The following is a 24,938-nucleotide window of genomic DNA, read 5'->3' on the forward strand; positions in this document are numbered from 1 at the left end:
TCCCTTCCCCAGGTCCCTGTATTTCAGGTGAGAGGCAGTTTTCCACACCTCTTCTTTAAACACTGAAGGGAGTGGCTGGAGAAAAATGCCTTGTGTGAGATCAGCCATGGAGTCACCCATCATACAGGACCCTGGCTGGCTATTATTTTGGGTGGAGGGCCGCTTACTGAGTTTTGACAAATCATCGAGGGCCACGTAACAGGCAGCCTGGAGCAGATAAATATGAATTTTCTAAATGTTTTAGGGGCCGTGCGGGCCCGATAGAATGGCCTGGTGGGCCGCATTTTGCCCACCCCTGTGCCAGAATGTGGATTAATGATGACTTTGCTTTTGTTTGTGAACATTCATACCTTTTTGCTGCTAAAGTATAAATTATTTCCTAGGTTTTATGTAATACAACAGAATTCTGCACCATAAACATGTGGTACAAAACATTCAGCCATACTAGTCCCTTGCTCTAAGAGTTTATAGGATTACCAAAGTGATTTTTCCCTGAATGGGAGGGAACATGAATATAACAGCAAGAAGAGGAACTGCATGCTTTTGGAATACACCTGGAACTTAGGTTAAGAGAAACATTTTGCAGTGCATACATGAATTTGTTTATAAATTTGTTTTTCTGGTGCATGCTGAAGAACGTATTTTGAGAAGATAATGGGGTTGGAATAATTACCTTCCCATTGTCATTGAAATTAGAAGTATGTAATAAGTATGTAAAAGTATGTAATAATGTTAGAGAGAGACTGCGAGTATAAAAACTAGCCAGGTTAGAAATGTGACTTCAGGTTGGCCATTTGCTATCCCAGTTTCTTAATTCAAGTTTTGATTGTTACAGTAATTTTATAAGTTTGAAAATATTTACTACCGCTTATGTAAAACTAAACGTAGAAAGGAGGAACTGACGTCACCCCAGAAAGACAATGAGGCTAATGCACAGTGCTGTAGAATAGACTGAACTACCAGGCATTTGGTTTTGTGGGATTTTTTAGAAGTTGTTTGTATTTCGAGGAGGAAAACATTTAAAAGGATCTTTAATTTAATGGTGGTCCTTTAAAAGAGACATATTTTGAATCTTCAGTTTTGTTTTTTCTAAGTGGTATTGACTGCGTGTCATTATTCTTTCGCAGTTTTTTAAAAAACTCTACTGCATGTACCTCTTTGCATGTGGCTCACTTCAAGATAAATTCTCTGTACTCCAGAAATACCGCTACCAGGATGAAGATACACCTCCACAAGAGCACAGCTCTCCGCACATTAGCAATGAGGTGACGGGTCCGGAGTTGGTTCACGTGTCAGAGAAGAACCTCTCCCAGATTGAGAACGTACATGGCTTTGTTTCCCATTCTCATATTTCACCGGTAAAGGTAGGCAATTTTTTCTTTTTATGTCACATTAAAAGCTCTGAGCTGTTGTTTTAATAGATATTATGGCTTGATGGAAAGGAGGTTTTGTCAAACCTGATTTCAGTTTCTTGAAGTTAACTGTATAGGTTTAGGAGACTGTAAAGCTTTTGACTTAGTGCCACGAATTGTTCCGAATTAAAATACAGTGTCAATAAAATGTATTTCACTTGAACTAAATCTGGCTAATGGGTGGGGCTCAAGAAAGCCCTTTCATGGGGCCCGATCCCATTAACACTTTTGTAAGTGGTGTGGAAGCACATGCTGTCAGCATGAGGGACACTGCAGATTGCACAGCAGCTGGCCGAGCAGGGATCATGCTGCAGTTGGGGCCACCCTACATAATAATCTGTGTTGCTTGGGATGATCTGTATGTTGAAACAAAACCGGTTTTAATACTTTGGAGCGTAATGTTGTACCCGTAGAAACAAGGCACTCGGGGTATGCCTGTGGAGGAGGTGACTATCTAGGAAAGGATTTCAAGGTCATAAAATGGGCCTTGGCCACAAATGGCATGTGGCTGCATCCAGCCCCTGAAGAATCCGAATCCAGCCCGTGGCAGGCCTGGGTACTGGCGGCATGCTTCAGCTGCAGTGGCCGAGGCAATGACCCCAGGGTCCTGCTGCCTGCCTCGTTCCGTTCATTCTCTCTGCTGTAGCAGTGCTGGTAGCCCTGGGGTCCTAGAGCCTCTTTTTAAAAATCTGTTCCCTTTGCAGCATCTACTGATTGCAGGACTGTGGTCCTCAGGGGCCTAGGTTGCAAGCAATAGCCTGCAGCAGCAAAAGCTTGCCAGCCCCTCTTGTAAAGGACAGACAACTGAACAAGAGCTCTCTGTGCAGTGCTCCTGTGAAAAATGTCTAATGTGATGCTTGGCTAACCATAGCTAAAGGAGGTAATGTGTAGAGGAAGCAGGAGGATGCTCTTCTATATGAGTCCCATTTGAGACTGATGTGGGAATGCAGTGGTTAGGTTTCGTGTCACCATTTTAAAAGGTTACTTGAAGAGGCTGCAGAAAAGAATTACAAAATGATTCAAGGGTTAGAAAAATGTTACAGTTGAATTTATCACTACCTAGCTTTTGAAACTGAAGACTGACATAATTTGATTGGATTCTTAGAGCATCTTCCTGGAAAAAATAGCTGAGTACTAGAGGTCTCTCTTAACCTAGCAGGCAGGGAAAGGCATAACAAGAAGCAGTTACTAGAAGCTAAAACCAGACAAGTTCATTATTGGAAGTAAACCACAAACTTTTAACCAGGGTAATCCTGTAAAGAGAAGTTGTGTTTTTCCATCTCTTCAAGTCTTCAGATAAAGCTTGGACTCTTCCAATAAAACCTTTTCTTCTAGTTGGTGAGCCCAGTACTGGGATAGCTGCGTGAAATTACCTCACTTACCTTGTACAGGTTGTCGTATTAGGTGATTGGATGCTTCCCTCTGGCATTAAAAGCTCTGAGATTTCTGGGCCCCTTGTAGCAATCCCGTGGGGTACATGTAGTTTTTTTTGCAGTAGTTTTTTTTGCAGCAGTTTCTGGATGACATCATATTTCACTGAGCTTGATGATGCTAATAGTTATATTTTTATATCCATTATTTACCTGTTATGTAAATTCACTTTTTGGTATTTTTTAGAAGAATGGCCAATTTGTGGCACCACCTCTTGTGACTAAACTCCAGTAGCCGGGTCCTACTGTCCTAAAATCCTAAATGTCAAGTAATTTAAAACTCAATTGTTTGTAAATTGAATGAAGTTCCAAAAATATCGTCATCAAATATATAAATTGTTCATAATTAAATTGCTCTTTAGAGAACATCAGTGTGTGCCTTTGTCCTCTTCCTGGGCAGCTTATGTTAACCAAATTACTTGTGTCCTTGCAACACCAGGGTAGAGGCAGTACCTTTGTCTCCCCTGCCTAATTACCTGTGACATGTTGTGGGGCACGTCTTGGTTTTGTTTTCATAATGTATTTTGTAGTGGTGGTATGCGAAGGTTTAAAGTAGATGATTTTGGTGACTCTTAAGATAAATGGTTACCTGCAAATGCAAGGCACTGGACACAGTGGCCCTACAAACCCCTCCAGTACTGCCTTTCTAAATACCGGTGGAAATGTGTCCAGTAGCTGCATGCCAGCCCGTCTGGGGTTCTGGATCCAAAAACGTAATACTGAACACAAAGCATAATCCCTTCATTGCAATGACTCTGAATATTGAAAAACAAAACTTATGTGCATTAATGTCGTCTTAAATGAAACACGAGACATACAATTTAAATCCCTAAGGCTAAGTGAATATCCTTTTGTGAAGGGGAACATTGTGCATTCCCAGAGGCTTGTTCGATCATTAAGATTGTTAGCTTTTATATTTTCAGAGCAAATCACATTTCAAACTCATGTTGGTTATAAATGCAGACATGTAGAATTACATTTGCAATGCAGTATGCAGGGATTTAGCCATGAAGCTCTCCTGCAAGATGTATTTCTTTCTGCGTTCCACATACAGAGAAGCAGATTGGGGGACAGATGGACCCCAGGGATTCTTTAGCCATGAGGTTGAATTTGTATTTACCAGTAAGTCCACAACTGCATGTTACAAGTATTGATCTCCATTCAAAAATAGTCCAAGCTGCTTCCGAATTTCATGGTCCTGGTGTGGCATCAGGCACTATTTTCATGGTGGAATGCCTCTGATTGGCTGAGGGGCCCTGGAAATGGCCATCTGTCGGTCTCTGGGGAAGGGTGGGACTTCCAGGACCCCTCAGCCAATGAGGCATAGGGGGCTTCGCTGCAAACTCAGGGCACCAGGGCTTCCTGCCTCTGATTGCTTCCCCCTCCCCCCCGCTTGTTGAACAGTTTCCCCCTTCTTCTTTTTTTGCAGGGGACCTACCAAATTCGCGGTTTTCACAAAACTTGCAAAGTCGTGAATTTGGTAGGTCCCTAATAATGTCCCTTAATGTTTTAGGAAATGGCAGTCTCAAAACATAATTATATTTTATTTGTATCTGCTTCTAGTATAGTTTTGTGTGTGGCTGTATGTCGAATTCTTGGACTTACGGTTTTTTTTTTAAAAAGATGGATGGGTAAATTGAGTTTATTGTTGGTTGTAATAATGACAAAATATCCTTCATGGAGCCTCAGTACATTTTACTCATGTGTTTAGAGGGCCTGCATTTCAGTGTTTCGGAGCCTTCTGGAAAAACTTTTCTCTTGGCGCTTGAACAATACCTTATGGCATGAGGCCATCAATGTTCGAGGCTTTACAAGAAAGGAGTCTTAATTACTTCATCTCCTTTCTGACTCTCGTTATCTATGTATTTGTAAAATCTTTTGTAAAAAGTTAAATCCAGTTGTCAGTGTAGTTGGGTAGTTGTAATATTTCTAATGTAGGTTTCTCTGTACATTTTACCTTTCTGACATAGCTCTAGAGTGCGGTTGATGCAAGCTATGGCAGACTGTCACTACGGTATCAAGCTAGCCTTCCTGCTCCAGGTTTTTTGTGACTTGGGTCTATCTATTTGTGTTCAGTCCAAGGGAAAATGTACTCCATAAAAGAGGCTAAATCTCTTGAAGATTTCACACTCCCATCTGCTAGGGTTGGCAGGTTAGATTACAAGCCATCCACGTTGCGAGGATGTCTTTCTGCATGTGAAAACTGAGTGACCAAGTGAGGCTTGCAGCCAGGTCACCAGGGAGGATCCTAATGGCCACTGGCTTCCAGCTTTGGGCTCCCAAAGTGAAGCTCAGCATGGCTTGGAAAGGAGGTTCTTGTGGAACCTAGGGCTGTTGCACAGGGATTGCTCATCAAAGCATTTTTTCCTACTAAATTTACAAGCTGAAACATAGTGGCACTGTTAGTAGCAGCTTTAGAAATGGACTGTTGCTTCAGTGTACAAAGGGTGGTAGACCCCTGTCTTTAAGCAGAACATAATTAGAGTTACATTATACAGTAGCACTGTTTAATGTTAGGGCTTATTTAGGTCTAGGAGAAAAATGCTCCTTGTTTTCTGGTGAAAAGGAAGTCTTTACTAGTCCCAGAAACAGTATTACTACTGGTGAGCCTGTGTTGCCATCTGGTGGACTGTAAAATAGTAATACTAAAAATGAGTGAGTGGAATTACCAGTGCGTCTGTCATACTCATCAAGCACAAGAAATCAGGTTGAAACCTTCTTATACATTCTTCAGATGTTGATGTTAAACAGCATAAAGTCAAACCCGAAGCCTGGAGTTTTGAAATCTAACGCTGGTCCCTCATCGACCTGCTTCTACCTTGCGTAAATTGTGGTGGGCCAGTAGGGGGAGCTCCTGTGCTGAGCCTCCCACCTCACTATGTCCGTCTACCTTCCAGACACCATGTGTCTCTCCAGGGCACCTAAGCCCGGGCAGACCTGCTTTTGAGCCCCACCGCAGAGTCTGGGGGTAATGTTTGATGCCACCATCCCGAGAAGGGACTGTCTAGGTCCTTGGGGAAACAGGCCTAATAGTTCTATGGGTACTCAACCCGATACAAGAACTTGGGGCACCTCCCCAAGTTGGGGGCCAAAAAAGAAGATAGTCTCCCTTAGTCGGCAGACCCAAGGGGCCTCCTAGGCATAAATAAACCCACCCCTCAATAAGTCTGCTCCACTAGTCACAAAGGAGAACTTTATTGCTCCTGACACAGTGAGGTAGAATAGGGTAAGAGGTAGAGCACTATCAAGGGGTTACCATTGAGGAAAACAATCTGGCTGAGATAGCTGTTTGATATGCAAATGCATCACTCTGAGCTGACTAGCTCTCTAGAAACACTTACAAGTATCATTCAGAAGATGGTAGAGATCTGGCTTGGAGATTTCCAGAGAGAAAGCATTTCAGATGGATCAGACTCTCTCCCTGTGTCCTGAGGCTTGAGCCATTCTGGTAAAATGGCTTCTCCCCTTCTTCTTGGACCAGAAGTGGAACAGTTAAATTTCCTTGATCTTCACAACTCTCTTAAGTCCTTATCATCGTTTTACTGTTCTTCTCTGATAACACAGCTCCTCAGCTAGCTTCCTTGCGTGCTGAAGTCTTCTTCCAACAGGGCAGCCTAAGGACACACTGGTTTTCTCCAGTATTTTTATCATGGAAATAGATTCATAGATTGTCAGGGGCTGAAAGGGACCTTGTAGATCATCAGGTCCAGCCCCTTGCATTAGGTAGGAAAAGAGAACTGGGGTCAAGTGACCCCAGCACGGAGACCGTCCATCTCCTCTTGAAAACCTCCAGGGTAGGCGACTGCACCACCTCTGCAGGGAGTTTATTGCACAGTTGGGACACCCTGACTGTGAAGGAGTTTTTCCTGGTATTAAGCCTGAAGCTTCCAGGAGTTTGTACCCATTGGTCCTGGTCTTCTCCAGGGGTGCCCTGGTGAACAGCTGTTCACTGAGCCCTTGATGCACTCCTCTGATATAGCAGTAAGCTGCTACCAAGTCCCCTCTCAGCCTTCTCTTCTGTAGGCTGAAGAGTCCCAAGCCCCTCATGCTCTCCTCGTATGGCCTGCTTTGCAAGTCCCTGATCGATCATACAGGTGGTGGTAGGGCTGTGCAAAGCTCTGGGTGGTGATTCAATTCAGGGGAGATTCGGCCTGATTCAGTGGCTGAATCTCTGAATCCGAATTGAATCGGGACCAATTGAAAGGTCCGAATCAATTCAAAGCTCTCCAAATCTTCAGGAAAGATTCAGAGAGCTTTGATGATTTGGGCAGTCCCTGGTGGCTGCAGCAGGGAGCTGCAGCCACTCCAAGCTGGTAAGTACTTAGGGGCGGGGGAGGGGACCATGGGGGACCCCAGCCAGTCCCCATCCCCTAACTGTTCCCCCAGCTCCACATGGCTGCTCCGCCTGCCTCAGCCCCCAGCCCATTGAAGAAAAGCCCCAGTGCTCACCAGATGCTGCCCAGTGGGGGGGGGGGGGGCAATCCCTGCTGCTCCCCACTGCCCCATGCTGCATGGGGGGCTCTGCACGAGCTCTCCCAGCGCCCCCACAGCTGCATCACCCGCCAGGGCTCCAGCCCTTTAAGAAAAAAAACCCTGAGAAAAGCCTTGGCAGTCACTGCTCCTGCAGCAGCCTCGGGGCTTCAGGGGGCCCATGGAAGAGCCCCCCACACAGCGGGGGGCAGTGGAGATCGCCCCCTGCTGGCAGGAGCAGTGAGTGTGGGGGTTTTTCAGGTTTTTTTCTTAAAGGGCTGGAGCCATAGTGGGCACAGCAGCCATAGGGGGAGCTGTGGGAGCAGGAGAGGGGGCCGGGGAGCTCGTTCTGTGGGGGGCAGCAGGGATTGCCCCCCATCTGGCAGCATTCGGTGGGCTGGGTTTTTTTTTTTTTTTTTAAATAAGTGTCAGGAGCTGGGACGGGCAGGGCAGCCATTGCAGGGTTGGGCCTGGCTGATTCAGCTGAATTGATTTGGCACAGTGATTCAAATCAGTGAATTGAATCACTGTCCCACGAATTGGCCGAATCTGAAGACAATACTAGCAGCTTCGCGCAGGCCTAACGGATGGCTCTTCTGTAGACTCTCTCAAGGTTTTCCATGTCCTTCTTGAAGTGCGGCGCCCAGAACTGGATGTAGTGCTCCAGTTGTGGTCTCACCAGTGGGGAATACAGTGGAAGTATCACTTACTTAGTTTTGCATGAGATGCAGTGGTTTATGCATGTCAGCATGTTGTTTGCCCTGCTGACCACAGCATCACGCTGCCGGCTCATTTCATGCGATGGTCGATCACTACCCCTAGGTCCCTTTTGGCTGTGGTATAAGACAAATTGTTGCCACCGACCCTGTAGATATGTGGGGGATTGTTTGCCCCCAGGTGGAGCACCTTACACTTCTAAGTGTTGAACTTCACCTGGTTCTGGTCCGCCCACCTCCAACCTGTCCAGGTCTGCCTATATCTGCAACCTATCTTTTGGCGTGACCATGCTTCCACATAACTTGGTGTCATCTGTGAATGTGGTCAGTGAGCTTTTCACTCCCCCATCCAAACCATTGATAAAGATGTTGCAAAGCACCGGTCCAAGCACATACCCCTTAGAAAGACCGCTGGCCACTTCTTGCCAGGAGGATGCAGATGTGTTCATGCGGACTCTCTGGGTCCTACCCTGCAGCCAGTTTCCCACCCACTGAACCGTCAAGTGGCTGAGCCCACAGTCTTCCAGTTTTCCCACACGGATATCGTGGGATACTAGATCAAAAGCCTTTTGAAAATCTAGGTATATAGTGTCTACCTCGTTTCCCGTGTCCAGGTGGTGAGAGACTTGGTCATAGAAAGACACGAGATTGGTAAGACAAGACCTACCTGCGACAAAGCCATGCTGGCTGTCATTCAGGATCTTACCTTCCATGAGTGTATCGCACATAGATGCTTTAATGAGCTTTGCCATGATTTTCCCTGGGATGGAGGTGAGTCTGATTGGCCTGTAGTTGCCAGGGTCCTCCTTCTTCCCATTCTTGAAGATGGGCACAATGTTGGCCCTCTTCCAATCTCCAGGGATCTCCCTTATGCCACGATTTCTGAAAGAGTTTTGCCAGGGGTTGTGCAATGACCTTGGCCAGCTCCTTCAGCACTCTTGGGTTGAAGCTCATCCGGTCCCGCTGACTTATAAATATAAAATTTTCCAGTTGGTTTTGCATGAGCTCAGCATCCATAGTGGGAAGGCTGTCATTCCCACCGTGCCCCATGTGAGCCTTATCTTGCTGGTCTTTCCCCTTGGTCTGGTGAAATATCGAAGCAAAGTGAGCTTTCAGGAGCTGTTTTTCCCTGTGTGTCCGTTACCAGCTGTCCCGAGGCGTTAAGCATTTGCCTTCTGTCCCTGGTTCTGCATCGCCTCCCCTACTAATGCTCTGAGCCTGTTGAAGTCAGCATTTTTTTTTTAAGTCCAGGACTTCAGACCTGCTAGTTGATTTGTCAGCGTCACAGTGGACAGTGAACCTGATGAGCTTATAGTTGCTGTTGCCCAGGCTACCCTCAGTGTTCAAGCCGCACACACCAGATCATGTCCCTTGGCCAAAACCAAGTCTAGGAGAGCGGTACCTCTGGTTGGCCCTTGCACTTCCTGGGTCAGAAAGAGCTCCTCGATTACAGTGAAGAAGCTACGTCACCGCTCCGACCTAACCGAGTGTCCTCCCAAGCTGTGTCTGGGTAATCAAAGTCACCTGTGACAACCAGGTCTCTTGCATGCGCGGCCTCTGTCAGTTCTCGGGAGAACTCCTGATCCGGCTCCTCCCCTTGGTTCGGTGGCCTGTAGTAAATGCCCGCAGTTTGGTTTCTCTCACTGTCCCCCCACCCTCCCCTGCCCAAAGCTTGACTCAGAGGGTTTCAAGCTGCTTATTTTTGGAGCCATTGTCAGCCTCCAGGTGTACTGCTCCCTCAGAGAGAGAGCTACCCCTCCGCCTTTTCTCCCTGCTCGGTCCCTTCTGTGCAGGGTGTAGCCCTCTACAGCTACGCTCCGGTCATGCAAGGAGCCCCGCCAGGTCTCCGTGATCCCTACCCGATCAATTGTCCAGTAGAGAGCAGGAGGGCTAGCTCCTCCTGGTTGTTCCCTGTGCTCCTGGCATTGGAGGCTCCCAACTGAGCGTCGATGTCCTGAGATGCTGTGGGAGAACCATTCCATTAGCATTTTCAAAACCAGTTATCTTGGTGTCCTCCACGTAGGAGCTTGCTTGTGTGCCAGGCCCCAGACATGCTCCACTTGCAGTTTCCCCATCCCCCAGCAAAGTCAGTTTAAAGCCCTGTCTAGTAAATCAGCCATCCTGTAGATCAGCCAATGTGAGATCACAGAATAGAAGATTAAGTTCTGCTAGGAAAGAGAAATTGATTAAGTTAAACTTTGGTTGGTATCATTTACAATGTATTTTCTACGTGTTCAGTTGAATTTTATCCACTAGATGGTGTTGTGACAACAGAGAACATCAGTCTCTTATAGTTTATGTACTGCATGCATTTAGGTTTTGGGGGAGGAGTTGTTTTGTTTTTTTAAAGAAATGGAAAGATTAATATATTTGCTTTTCTTTTTAACCTTAGGCAGTATCAGTTTGCTGTTGCTAGAAGAGATTTGTGGTAGATACCTTACCAAATAGTAAATGGAATAAAAATGTAAACATTTGAAAAGGGAATGAGTCCAAGAACTTGAATAACAGTTAGATGGAAAAATTATCATATTGTTTTCAAATAGTGAGTCAACTTACTTTAACACCATTGAATTATTAAACCTATTACCCTGACTCTTCTTGATCCAAGGAATACTCAAGCTACCAAAAGAAACATTAAAGCTAGGGATGGAAGTTGCACATAAACCAGTTTAAGTGATGAGAAACCAGTTTAAACCTGTAACAGAACAGAAGTTCAGTGCACTCAAACTGCTTTCAACATGTCTGAAACTGATTTAAGATAAACTTGGTTGGATGTAGTATCAGACTTAACTGATTTAGGTCAGGCTGGTTTATGGAACTTCTGCCCCACATCCCTGCCCAGTTCAAGTTAACTCCCAGTCCCCCAGCATCCCATGATGCTTTGCAGCCCTAGGCTGTGCTCTCTGCTCCAGTGAGCAGGGTCTGCCCCGCTCCTCCCTAGCCTGAGCACTGTCACTCTGGGTGGCTGAGGAAGGGGTGGCGGGGGGACCTTGCTTCTCTGGCCCAGCACCAGACCCCCAGCTAGGTGCTGCTGGCTGGAGTGAGGGGGGAGAGGAGGGAAGCAGAGCCCCAGCCCGGTGCTACTGGCCTGGGGAAGGGAGAGGGAGTCTGTAGTGGGGGCTTGACACTGCCCCCAGAGCTGGGAGCCAGGAGCTATGTCCCCTTTTCAGCCTCCGGGTTGGCTGGGAGGAAGGAGAATGCTGCACCGGGTCTTGGCTCTGGCCCGGGGGCTGGGAGCAGGGCTGGAGTCCCTGGCCTCGTCCCCTTGTCAGCCCCTGGGCTGGCTGAGGGCAGGGTGGGGGCAGAAGCCCACAGCAGGGCTTGGCTCTGTCTCCAGAGCTGGGACTTGTGCCCCCCTCTCAGTGAGCCCGGAGGCTGGCAAGGGGACATGGCTGGGGACTCCTACCTGGCCAAGCCCTGGGACAGGCTGCTCCATCCTGCCAGCCAGCCGGGAGGCTGAGAAGGGGCCGTGGCGCTCCTGGTGAGCCAAGCCCTGGTGCAGGCTTCTCCTCTCCCTCCTTCCGCGCTCTCCTCCCTTAGGCCTGCCCCAGGCTAAGAAGGGGGCATGGCTCCTGGCTCCCTGCTCTGGGGGCAGAGCCAAGCCCTGGTGCAGACTTTTCTTCCCCACTGTCTCAGGCGCTGCGAGTCTGAGAAGGGTCCAGCCCCCCTCTCTGGGGGGGGGGCTCCGAGTAAAGCCCCCAGTTCCAGCTCCCCTCCCCCCAGGCTATTCCTGGCTGAGGATCTAGTGCCAGGTGGGCTTTGCCCCCACCCCCCGCTTGGTGGGCGGGAGGCTGAGGAGGGGGACGAGGGTTGGGGGATCGGAGGGCTCTGGCTGTCCATGGGCTCCCCACCTGCCAGCCCCCTGCTCTAGTGTTACTGGCACAGGCCACTGCAGGGGCTGGCTGCCTTTCCTGCTTGGAAAGGGACTGGCACTTCACTTGCTTATTCGTTCAGTCTGTGCAGTTTAAAAAAGCCTGCAAAGATTGAATCAGTTCAACTTCCAGCTTTTTGACTGTCTGTTCTTAGCCTAAAAGGAATCACAATCTGGCAGCAAAAATATTTGATGCTAATTATATGTATACATGCTGTGATGTGCCATGACTATTGTCACTTACTTGTAAGGGCTTTGGATCCTATTTCAAATGTATCTAACCTGTGTGGGTTTCAATCTTTGTCCTTTTTATATAAAAACTACAATGTATTTTAGCTGAAATGAATTTGGGGGAAAAATGTCCTTTGCCCATGTAATAATAACCACTTGTACTGATAATCCTTTGCAATAATAGGTCAGTGTGCTTTGGAACATATGCTGTGTATTAGCATTACCTGATAAGTACTGTCTTTGTCCTGAGACCAGTTTAAATATGCCTGTGTAAAAACTTTGCCATAATACCTCTTCTGTCTTCTGCTAAAAAACCAAACTTACAGAAGTGAACTCTTGGAGAGTGACCCGAGAGCAGGGTACGCTGAGGAGGAGGTGAGTGGTGCGGTGGACTCGATGCAGAGTCCTGTCCTGCACTGTGGCACTCGGCTGCTCTCAGCTCTGCAGCATAACTCTAGCCTTAGAAATAAGGGTGCAGGAAAACGAACCTCTGGCAGTCCATTTGATCCTTGCAAAAAAACCCCAAAAACCAACCCAAAAACTTATATAGGGTAAAATACTCAATATCTTTCAAAGGTGAGTACTGTATGAACTATGTTAAAATAGCAAGAACATAAGAACTGCCATTTACTGGATTGGGCCACAGGTCTGTCTTGCTCAGAATCCCGTGTCACATGGGCAGAGAGCGGATGCTGAAAAGGAGCGTGAACGGGTTTTCTGCCATTCCTCTCGTGCAGCCTTCAGCATTGAAGGTCCTGGGAGGTCTGATGCAGAGGCCGTGCTCCAGGCTCCCGTGCTCAATAGCTACTGATGCCCCTTTCCCCAACCACGTGTCCAACCCCTTTGTGCACCTGGTTAAACTGTCACCACCTCTGGTGGCAATTTGTTCTGCACTTCACTACATGCTGGGTGAAAAAGAACTTCCTTCTGGCGGTTTTAAGCTTACGATCTCTTAGTTTTGTTTTATGAGCCCTAGTTCTTGTATTGAGAGGAGAGTAACTGGGGAGGGGGTTTGTTTGCTTGTTTGTTTGCTTGTAAAAGTTTGGCCTGTGCTTGAACCTTCACTCGTACCCTTGATTGAATACTTCTGCAAAAAGTAATTTGTTATTTTGGGTGAAAGCAATATAAAGTGGCAAGTGTTTCAATTTTAAACTGTTTTCTGGCAACTTTAGAAATAAGATTGTACAATCATTACTGACATGGCAGAACCATCTGGGACTTGAGAAATCATTTTCATTGAGACTGCAAACAGTTTTTTTTAAATGTGCCTTATGTAATTAGTGCACTCAGCATGCTGATTTCATGAAACATAAAAGGAGCCACTTCATTCTTGTATGGCTCGATAGATCTACATATGTTCACAGAAATGATCATCACCGCGTAAGTGACCCCCTGCTGGGAAGAGGCAGCTCGAGCGGTTCAGACAGTCCTGTGATAGGCCTTTTCATTTACCAGCTGTGCTGATTGATCTAGTTCAAGGACCTGGCAAGCTCCTGAAGGAGTCAGCACTGTTTAATTATTTTTCCATAAACTATTGGGCTTCAGTGAGGAGAGAAAACCCCCATGTTGTACCAAAGGCCTTTTTCATCTTTAACCTTACAGAAGATGACCTTCAGCATCAACGCTGTTTGCCCGTAAAATGTAGTTTGGTGCCATTCATTATGGGCACTGAATATGTGGTGTGCTTTATTTTTTTTTTTCCCCTTTCCCAGATTAACTTGAGTCATTTTTCATTGTAAAGTTCGGGAAGTAAATGGAACTGGGGGTTCTGACAGGTCTAAGCAGTGAAACATTCCCAAATAGAGTGGATCCTGGTCTTGATTGCAGTCACCAGCAGTTGTACCTGCAGTTTGGGTTTGCAGATGGCTTTGGTTTGCCAGTGTCCCTAGATCTTAAACATCCTGTCGGTACAGTATGCCTTCTTAGATCTAGTTTTGAAGGGGTGGTGCAGCCGTGATGGTCCTGGAAACATGTGAAAGACAAGGACTTTTTTAGTGGCGATATCTTTTTAGAGCACTTTGTGCTTAAAAGTTTGTCTGAAATCTCTCTGAACCATGCAGTTGGTTCAATAAAAGAAATCGCTCTCCCCAGTATCCTTGCCTCTGTAGTATTCCTTGGGCCATCATGGGTATGGCATCACTCCAGTACTACCACTAGATAGAAGATACCAGAATTTGCCATTTCATGGCCAATGATAATTCCTAGATCTAGCAAGTCATATTAGACCTTAGAAATTATACTACTCTTATTATTTTGTTTTCCCCACCTCAGTTCCAACTTATATTGCAGGTAGCAGCTACTAAACTCTGGAGTTGTAAACTAGTGGTTCTGCTTACAGTAAAAAACAGTTTCATAGTTTCATAGTTGGTCGGGTTGGAAGGGACCAGAGCAGATCATCAATTCTGACCCCCTGCCATGGCAGGAAAGAGTACTGGGGTCAAATGACCCCAGCTAAGGGATTATCGAGCCTCCTATTGAAGGGTAGAGGTACAGTGTGGTACCTCGGCTGGTGATAGCCGCTGTTTCTGTTCTATGTTGTGGTGCCCTGTGACCAGTGGGGTCCCTCAAGGCTCTGTCCTAGGGCCTATACTATTTAACATCTTCATCAGTGATGTAGACATTGGTGTCAGAAGCAGACTGGCCAAGTTCGACGACACCAAATTCTGGGGTAAAGCATCCACACCTGAGGACAAAAGTGTGATCCAGGCAGACCTTGACAGTCTCAGGAAGTGAGCAGACAAGAACCTGATGGCGTTTAACACCGAAAAATGCAAGGTTCTCAACCTCGGGAAGAAAAACCCGCAGCATGCTTATAGGCTTAGCAGTGCTACACTGGCTAGCACTACGGACAAAAGAGGCTTGGGGTCATCATTGACCACAAGATGAACATGAGCCTGCAAGGTGATGCTGCAGCTAGTAAAGCGACCAAAACACTGGCTTGCATCCATAGATGCTTCTCAAGCAAATTCCAGGACGTCATTCTCCTCTTGTGCTCGGCCTTGGGGAGGCCGCACCTGGAGTACTGCGTCCAGTTTTGGGCTCCACAATTCAAAAAGGATGTGGAGAAGCTTGAGGGAGTCTGGAGGAGAGCCACGCACATGATCAGAGGTCAGGAAAACAGATCTTATGATGAGAGATCACGGAAAAGCAGAGGCTCAGGAGCGATCTAGATGCCACCTGTAAGTATATTAGGGGTGTTCACCAGGATTTGGGGGAACATCTGTTCATGAGAGCGTCCCAAGAGATGACAAGATTGGATGGTCACAAACTCATTGGATGCAGGTGTCACTGTGGATGTAGTCTTTCTGGACTTCAGGAAGGCCTTTGACACGGTCTCCCACCCCATTCTCATTAAAAAGCTAGGCGACTGTGGCATTGATGCCTACACAGTCAGATGGATTACAAATGAAATTTGGCTGAGGGGTCGTACTCAGAGAGTGGCAGTGGGCAGGTCATATTCGACCTGGAGGGAAGTTGGGGGGGAGGAGTCCCCCGGAGCTTGGTCCTTGGGCCCGTACTGTTCAATTTCTTTATTAGCGACTTGTTCAAATCCACAGACGACACCAAGATTTGGGGTGAGGTGGGCACGCTAGAAGGGAAGGACAGATTACAGCGGGACCTGACAAGTTACAGGGGTGGGCAAATGAAAATAGGATGGGATTCAATACAGACAAGTGCAGGGTGCTGCACTTAGGCAGTAGGAACCAGCAGCAGACCTACAGGCTGGGGAACTCCCTTCTCGAAAGCACAGTGGGAGAAAGAGATCTAGAAGTCATTATTGACTCCAAGATGAACATGGGCCGGCAGTGTGGGGATGTGGTCAGGAAGGCCAACCACACCTTGTCATGCATCCACAGATGCATCTCAAGCAGGTCCAGGAAGGTGATCCTCCCCCTCTATGTGGCACTGGTCAGGCCGCAGCTGGAGTAGCGCGTCTAGTTCCAGGCACCGCACTTCAGGAGGGATGTGGACAACATGGAGAGGGTCCAGAAGAGGCTACTCGCATGGTCAGGGGGCAGCAGGGCAGGCCCTACATGGGGAGGCGACAGGACCTGAACCTGTTCAGCCTCCACAAGAGAAGGCTGAGGAGGGACCTGGTGGCTGTCTATGAACTTACTAGGGGGGACCAGCGGGGATTGGGAGAGACCTTGTTCCCCCGAGCACCTCCCGGAGTAACAAGGAATAATGGCTGCAGGTTGTTAGAGAGTACGTTCAGACTGGACATCGGGAGGTGCGACTTCACGGTCAGGGCGGCTAGGATCTGGAACCAACTTCCAAGGGAAGTGGTGCTGGCTCCTACCCTGGGAGGCTTTAAGAGGAGGCTAGATGTTTACCTGGCTGGGGTCATTTGAGCCCAGTTTTCTCTCCTGCCCAAGATAATGGGTCGGATTAGAAGATCTACAAAGTCCCTTCCGACCCTACATCTCTGAATGTATGAAACTCTTCTGCAGCCATTTCAGGCTGGACATAAGGAAGAACTTCTTTATTGTCCAAGCCCCCAAGGTCTGCAATAGACTGCCGCCAGTGGAGGTTCAAGGACCCACTTTGAACGCCTTCAAGAGCCATTTGAGTGCTTATCTTGCTGGGATCCTATGACCCCTGCTGACTTCCTGCCTCTGGGGCAGGGGTTGGACTCGGTGATCTTCCAAGGTCCCTTCCAGCACTAATGTCTATGAAATCTATGAAAATCCTTCATATTTTTCGTGTCCAAGTTATCGATTTCTAGAACTGCAATTGGAGGAAAAGCCATCTCACTGTTTGTAGACCCTCAGAACCAGTGCATTTACACTGGGGTAACTTGCATTATTTCTAGGTGACTGTCCCACATAACGGTATTACAGCTCTAATGCTGGTTGTGTGCAGTCCCTTGTACTTGCATCAGATCCACTAGATAGTCACCAGCTTTCAGAGACAAATTGCTGAAGACAGTAACAATGATGCAAAAACTTTCATTCTTTTATGTGCCCTTATAAGCCAAGGTTTTATTCCTTGTGGGAGGAATTGCCATTCATTTGAGTTAATTTTCTTGTACAGGAAGGCTCCTGGGCCATGTGTAGACGAAACGAGAGGCATGTGCGCACAACACTTTAAAGCGGGCCAAATGCTTCTGCACTGCTTTAATGGTGTCAGTGTTCGCACGCTTCGGTGGCATGTTGTGCATTTATTACAGTTTCTGTAGCAAATTTGGCAGCGTAATGCACCTTAACTGACTTGGGGTGCAGCAAACTAAAACTCCTCCAAGGAGTTTGTTTGCTGCCCTACCAGCCACGGAGTGAAGCACCAGGCTCCGTGTAGTTCAGGGTGCCTGGCAGCAGCCTGGGAAGACAGGCTCTACCCAAGAGAGGAGGGGGAAAAAAAAGTGGCCAGCCTTGTCCTTTTTTTTCTCCCCCCCCCCGGAGCCTGCCTGGCTGCATGGGGACCTGGTGCTTCCCACCGTGGCTGCAGTGCCTCCCAGGACCGCCTGAGCTGGGTGCCTGCAGGCGGGTGCCGCCTGGGGTGTGAGGGCCGCCGCTACCGCAGAGCTTGTCCTTGCTGCTGGAGAGACAGGTAAGTCGGGTGTGTGCACAACATGGTGGGGTTTAATTGGCCTGAAATAGAAGCAATGTTTTTAAAAATGCACTGCTTCAGTTTAGGGCCCTTGGTGACCAGTTCTCTGCTGCATGAAACTCCAGCCCACTGACAGTCTTTCACCTGGATCATCCGCGTGTATTCTGCCAAGCACAGCAATGGTGCATGGACATTTGTTGGACTTTGTGTGAGAAGAGGCTTGAGTCTCAGGTCCATGGGAAGGGCAGACAGGAGATTGTCCGGCTTGCAGCACTGCATCTCACCCCAGCTCCCTGCAGTGCCCAGCCCTGCCAGTGTCTGCTGAAGGGAGAGCCTTGTACTGGGGTCACCATGGGAATGGGGCCATGCTCTGTCCCAGAGCAGTGGCGTTTTCTTTGAAATTATCTCCTGTTTTCAGGCACTGTGGCCAACTCTGGTCCATGCCAGAGCCCTGTGGGGGTGTGCTTGGGGCCACTCAGGGCATGTTTCCTCTGCCTTTCCCTGTCCAGCTGCCAAAGTTTTCACTGGGCTCTGGAGCCATTCACCTTCCTCTCCCCCTCTCTCCCATTGAACTCAGCATCCAGGAAGATAGGGTCTGCGCAACACTGGTGCACACAGCTCCTGGTGCAGCTGAAAGCTCTGAGCTCACCAGCATGTCCGCCCACGTAAGCGCTGCTGCTGCTCATGTCCTCTTCCTCCCTGTTGTCCAGTTCAGCCTCAGTGAAAAGTGGCAGAGGCAGATGTGTCCACCTGCACAGCATGCCCATGACCAGCCTGGTACCCTGGTGTTGTGGGCTGAATCTGGCCCATGGCTGAGAGGTTGAGCAACTCTGCTCTGGACCTTTTTCTTTATCTCAGAATGAGATATTAGTTTTTTCTGGTACCTCCTCATAGCTGACTTAGTTTCAGGTGAAACTCAGTTGGTCTAAAAGGAAGCTCTTCATATCCTTCCCTGCCCCCCTCTCCCTCTTTCCCCACAAGTCCTTGTGACTGCTTGTTTCCCCAATTGCTGTGGGTGGCACATACCATCTTACCTGTTATTCAGGCAGAATTCAGAATCATCTTCAAATGGGACCTGTCTAAGCCTTCACACGGAGTGAACTCAAGTTCACGACAGCTTGTGCTCGTATATATCTTAGTCTGTAACGGGGCGGGCAATTATTTTGGCCACTTACTGAGTTTCAGCAAGCCATCGAGGACCGCATGACAGGGAGCCAAGGGCAGATTAACATTAATTACCTAAATTTTTTAGGGGCCCTGCAGGCTGGATAGAATGGTCTGGCAGGTCACATCGGGCCCCTGGGCCACATTTTGCCCACCCCTGGTCTATAAGGTGCATCTCTACCCTGCCTTCTTCTGCCTAACTTCCAATGAATATGGCTGACTACCTCTCAAAATCCTCACAGTCAGACTGTTTCTAAGTGTTGCCTTACCTGCCTTGGTTAATACAGGTAAAATAAGGTTTTTTCTACCTCTCAGTCAGCTCTTGACATTTTGACCCTTGCTTAATGCAACATCTTTCTCTCTTGCCTCATATTTAGCATTTGGGTTCAGGTAAATAGTGGAATTCCCTAAGGTGACCTGCACTGTTTAACATATTTTTATAGGATTTGGAAAGGGGGGTAGATTAGTGAGTGACCAAGTTTGTGGATGCTGCCCAGTTATTCAGAGTGCTAAGGAATATAAAGCCAACTATGCTAGCTGCTCCATGTCAGAGTCAGCAGTATTTCTGTAGCATAACCAGGAGAAGCCTGAGGTGGTGATAGATCCTGCTCTGAGGGTGGCAACTTTCTGGTTCCATGATTATAAAATCTGTTTTTCACTTTTTAAAAAAAGAACAGCTGTATTTAATTCCGACAGAGAACATCCTTTAAAATAGGTTCTTATAAGGAAAATCACTTTATTCAGCAAATTATTGCATGATCCAATAAAATCATTGTTCCTTGTTTCAGAAAGAGCCCACAGTCAAACGGCAACAGATGGATGCAGACAGATGGGGAAGTACGAGGAGAGGATGAGACGGTGTTACTTAACATTATAGGCAGTGGCCTCAGCACACCAGAGGCTTAACTACCATGTAGCTCAGCAGTGTGCTTCGTCTCCGAACTGTGCTGTTACAGTGCAGGACAGCAGGCATGTGCGTTGTGTGCTGGATCTGGCGTTTGGGGCTATGGGCAGGGACACGAGGTCGCAGGTTGCTCTCAAGGCCCCAGAACGGCAAGTTAGACTATTGCGATACATGCAGGGAATTTGGCAGCAAGAAGCTTGAGTAATGATAGCTGTAGTTCCAGATACTGTCTTTCTGGATGTTCACTGATGTAGGCAGGCTCTGTATAGCTGCTCAATATCACTGCTCAAAAAACAATCCAAGCCCTGGCTTTAAGGAAGCCAGGGAGGAGGTGTTCTCACCTTCTATACTGATAGGCTGGCAGTATAGATTAGACTGGTGGCTGCTGGCCTTTTTGGCACATGTGCCACAAATGAAACCCTGCCACCTCCCCGAGTGCTGCGCTGGTCTCTGCCCCAAGAAGCAGACCTGATGAAGGTCTGGCGCCCTCAGGTATGAATACAGGTAGGTGTAAATCAAGCCTCCAGCCATGTGAAGTGGACCAGGGGCTGGATGGTGCTGTACCAGGAGCCAGGCTAGTTCTTCCTTGGCGACAGCTGTTACAGTTTGGTAGGGCGAGCAAGAACCCTGGTGGCTGCAGGGGCAGGCAAGGGTTAATCTGGCTCTTGGCAGTGAGTGGCCCCTGAGACCTCTCACCTTAGGTCCCTGCCCCTACCTCTGCCCCACTCCACATGGTCCCTGGCACCCGTTGTGCCTGCCTTTACTAAGCACCTGGGGCTACAGGGGGGACACGGGAGCTGCCTGTGCTGCCTGTGGGACACGTCATGGTTTGGCCACCCCGGGCTAGGCCATTCTATACCTGTGGAGGGACACAGTGAAAGGAGTAGCAAAGAGAGAGACAAATTAGGTTGAGGATATGTGCCTGCACGTGCTTAGGCATCTGTCGTGGAAGTCAGGGGAGGAGAAGGGTGACTGGTTGCAGGAGGCTGGCAGCAGTGATCGGACCACTCGGCAAACGAGGGAAGGTCACTGGGAGGTTTGGGAGCTGGACAAGGACAGAGTAGTGTAGGCCATGCTGTAGAGAGGCCAGAGGAAGATGGCATCTGGCTGCCCTGGTCTGGTGGAAACTGAGCAATCTCCACATTCCAGTTATGACCCATGGTTTTGTTTTTGGAGCCTGTGGGGATAAGAGCTCCTCTGAGTTGACAGGCAGGAGCTAGGGTTTCAAAATACTGATCAAGACAGGCTGGTTCCTGCCCTTCCTGGAAGTTGGGGCAGAAACCCCTGCTACTAGAGCAACCTGAAAAGGGGACAGGATTTCTATGCCATGGGGTTTTTATTTATTTATTTGCTCATAACCTTGCCATCCTCAGAGAGATACGCTTAGCAAGCCCATTAGAATGGGGAAAACAGCCATGGATTCAGCTGTAATTTCCTTTAATTTTTAGGTCTTGCAACTGACCCAAACAGCTTGCTTGCTGGATTGTTGCTTTTGGAATTGTCCTGGAGCACAATATAAATTAGGGATTTTTTCTTTTGGAGATATTCCAGAGATGCTTTTTTCTGTGAGTTGCTATCTCCGAAACAGCTTTGGTGACTGACTGTTGCCAGCGTGCCACGTTGCTGTTGCACAGTGGGGAAGTTGGTATATCCAGCAGCTGTGAGCAGGAGGCTTGTTTTTGGGCTGGCTGCAGTGCTGCATTGTCTCCTGAAATGCTAGTTTCCTGCACAATCCTGTTTTCAAAAAATCCTGTCCTTATGAGTAGGCTCTAAAGGAAGAGGAATGAAAATCACAGTAGAGAAAGTTTGTACCTAGGGATATAGGAGAGGCTCGAGAAATCTGCTGCTTCAGTAAGGAGGGACAAAACATTGGAGAGATCTGGAAGTATGCCATCTTCTCAATAGCTTCATGTGCTAGCACATTATTATGGAATAAGAGAGCGTTTTGTGTTTTTTAAGAGATCCATTGAGCTTGGAGGCTGATACGGAACAGCTCAGGTCATGATGGGTCATAGACCAACTGTTAACTACTTGGGAGAAATTTGTTCCCTCCAGTCTTCACATCCTGCTGTCTCACTGTCTCATGTCATGATCAGTCCCCTCCATCCTAAGAATCAGTATCCAAAAATGGAGGCAGCTTCAGCACTTAAACCATTCAAAATCCATTTTAGTGATATCAGCTATGAATGTTGTACCAGTCAGTATTTGCTTACGTCATAAACCATTTTATATTATAGACCAATTTAAAATCATGAACCTCTTGAGGCTGAGTAAATGATGAAGACCATTATGAAGACTGGGTACACAGAGAGAAAATTAGGGAAGCTGACGCATGATTTGAGGTTCAAATGGCAAGGGACATAAAAGGGATTGTAGAAGTATGTCAAAAGAAAGAGTAAGACCAAAAAAACCTTAGGTCCCTTACAGAAGCCAACCTATTTATGGATGATGTAGGGAAGGCTCAAGTTTTTAATGATTTTTTATTTCAGTCTTCACAAATCGAGTCAGCTGTCAGATGAGTGTGGTTGGCAGCAAAGATAGGGAAGAAGGCAAACAGCCTATAGGAGTAGAAGAGCAGGTTCAGGATTCCTTAGAGAAATTAGTTGCTGTCAAGTTGGCAGGGCTGGATGGGATGCATCCTGAGGAACTGAAGGAATTGACTGAGGTAATTTAGGACACGTTGGCTATTCTCGGAGAACTTGCGGAAGTTTGGTAAAGTCCCAGATGATTGGAAAAGGGCAAGAAGGAAGATTTATGGAATTACAGACCAGTCAGTCTGACCTCAATACCTGGAAAGATTGTGGAGCAGGTCCTCAAGCAATCCATTGTGAGGCACCTGGAGGAGAATAAGGTTATCAGGAACAGTTAGCGTGGATTCCTGGGGAGCAAGTCATGCGTGATGAACGTGATTTCTGTCTGTGATAAGGTGGCAGGCTTTATGGATAGGTGAGAGCAGTGGCTGTGATTTATGTTGACTTCAGCAAAGCTTTTGACACCATTTCCCACAACGTTCTCATCATCAAGGTAAGGAAGTACAGGCTAAATGAAACTACTGTAAGGTGGATACATATATGGTTGGATCGTTGTGCTGGACAAGTGGTCATCAATGGCTCAGTGTCTAGTTGGGAGGGAAGGTATGAATTGGATTCACCTGTCATCTGTTCTGGGGCTGGCATTCCTTAACACATCATTAACGATTTCAATGATGAGTTTGAGTGCATGCAGGTTGGGTGTAGTTGCAGACACAGAAGTGTGGGGCTGTGATCCACAATAACCTGGATAAACTGGAGAGATGGTCTGCAATCAGCAGATGAGGCTCAGCAAGGGCAAGTGCAAAGTCCAGCACCTGGGACGGAGTAATTATGTGCACTAATACAGACTAGGGAATGACTGGCTGGGCTGCAGTGCTGCAGAGAAGGACCTGGGATGACAAGACCATAAGCCGAATATGAGCCAATAGTGTGCTTTTGTCAACAAAAAAAGAAGAATGCGAGCAGCATACTGGTTGTGCTATCAGGAGTGTCAGTTGCAAATCAAAGGAAGTGATTCTTAGCTCTGGTGAGGCCTCACTAGTTCTACAGTGACTAGTTTGGGGCCTTGTACTTCAAGTCGGATGTGGACAGCTGGAATGAGTTCATTGGGGGGCAGAAAAAATGATTAGAGGTTTGGCAAGATACATGAGGAAAGGCTGAAAGAAGGAGAATTATTTAGCCTGGAGAAGAGATGCCTGAGGGGGGTGGGATTTGATAACAATTTTTGAATACCTGAAGGGTGATTATAGAGAGAATGGAGATTAGGCTTTTTCTCCGTCCCTGGACATTTTCAAAAGTGGGTTGGACAGACAGTTGGCTGGGATGGTTTAGTCAGGATCCTGCCCTGAGCCGGAGGTTGAACTAGGTGACCTGGTGAGCTCCCTTTGCTTCGTGCTTGTTCCTGTTTGTCCAGAAGCAGGAAAAGATGTGAGACATGCCATAGCCATTGCAGGGGAACGTTTCCAGTAGATGTTGTGCACTGCTTGGTTGAGGCTTTACCTTAGGTCCAGCATCACACTCTAATGCCTGTTGTGGGAGAGAAAAACTTGTCTGGTGCTAGCTAGGAGGCCTCCTTCCCCCTCTTGGCAGGGCACTGCTCGCTGATTGCTCACACGCAGGACTGCACAAATGCCTTTGCAGAAGAAAATGTAGTGGTGTCTGGGGGGGGGGGGGTGGTTCTGCGCCTGTGCTCCACCTGCCCCTCTCCCTGGGAGCAAGAGTGTTGGGACTATGGCACTGGGAAAAGGAACGGAGCCATTGGGGGACCGTGGTTTTACCTTCGTCAGACTATAGTATGCCTGTCCCCCTTGGAACATTATTTTGTCAAGCAGTTCCCCAGCTCAGCACAAAAGGCATCATATCCCACAAGTGTGAATTCATGGAAGTAGAAGTGCCTTTCAAAGAACAGTAGTTGTTTGGTGAGTTGCTTCTCTTCTAGTTTTAAATGAATGTCTTAGGCAGTTAAGAAGCCTTCTACAATGTAAGTGTTGCAAAAGACGGTGAAAGAGGTATGAGGGACTCTGGGACAAATACCTTCAACAAACAATGGTCACACAGTTTGTTAAAATGTGGGTTCCCTTTTTGATTGCTGTACGGAAACAAAAAACGTGTTTGAATGTCTTTTGTATTTTGATCAAGTAATGTGAGCAGTCTGGTTTCCTTTCCACTGCTAATTTTGTTGCATCATCCTTCTACCTGCTGATTCTCAGAATTTCTCATGGTAGAACAAGAGGCCCATTTTGGTTGTTGTTGCACCATTTTGCCTTGCAAATTTTCCGTGCAATGCATTTAATACAAACTCACAACCTACACTGAGAATTTATTTGTGAGAAGCCAGTGAATAGAAAGCACATCTCACATTTCTTGTAACCAGGAGGTAAAAAGCTGACTGTTTGCCGTACATAGAACATCTGCACAGGAGTGGTTGTTCATGCCTGATGCCCTTCAGTGTGGACATCAGCAACAGATTATGAAGAGACAAAAAGAGAAAAATTGCAACAGATGGAACTTGGATTAATCAAGACGGTACAGCAGCCTCGGATACGTCGGCCAGCATCTGTTTGTCTTGATAACTGTCGGTTCTCTTCACTTCTGAGTTTTCAGTATGGTTGGGCAATTCTGATGGATCAAGAAAACTTGAAGAAACTTGCATTCAACTCTG

General features: G+C 47.4%; 1 protein-coding gene across 13 annotated transcripts in view; it reads left to right on the forward strand.

Moving 5' to 3' along the window:
* DLG1 (discs large MAGUK scaffold protein 1) overlaps positions 1-24,938 on the forward strand; it is a 313,387-nt gene that overhangs the window by 102,147 nt on the left and 186,302 nt on the right. For 12 of the 13 annotated variants that reach the window (XM_090054468.1, XM_090054470.1, XM_090054460.1 and 9 more), the window contains exon 4: positions 1,200-1,364. The exons of the other annotated variant lie outside the window; for it this stretch is intronic. In XM_090054468.1, the coding sequence (XP_089910594.1) occupies positions 1,200-1,364 (165 nt within the window). The remainder of the gene's footprint in view (positions 1-1,199; positions 1,365-24,938) is intronic. 13 annotated transcript variants of the gene reach the window in all.

Source organism: Crocodylus siamensis, chromosome 6, assembly GCF_052110815.1.
Source record: "Crocodylus siamensis isolate JL-2025a chromosome 6, ASM5211081v1, whole genome shotgun sequence".
Taxonomy (NCBI): domain Eukaryota; kingdom Metazoa; phylum Chordata; order Crocodylia; family Crocodylidae; genus Crocodylus; species Crocodylus siamensis.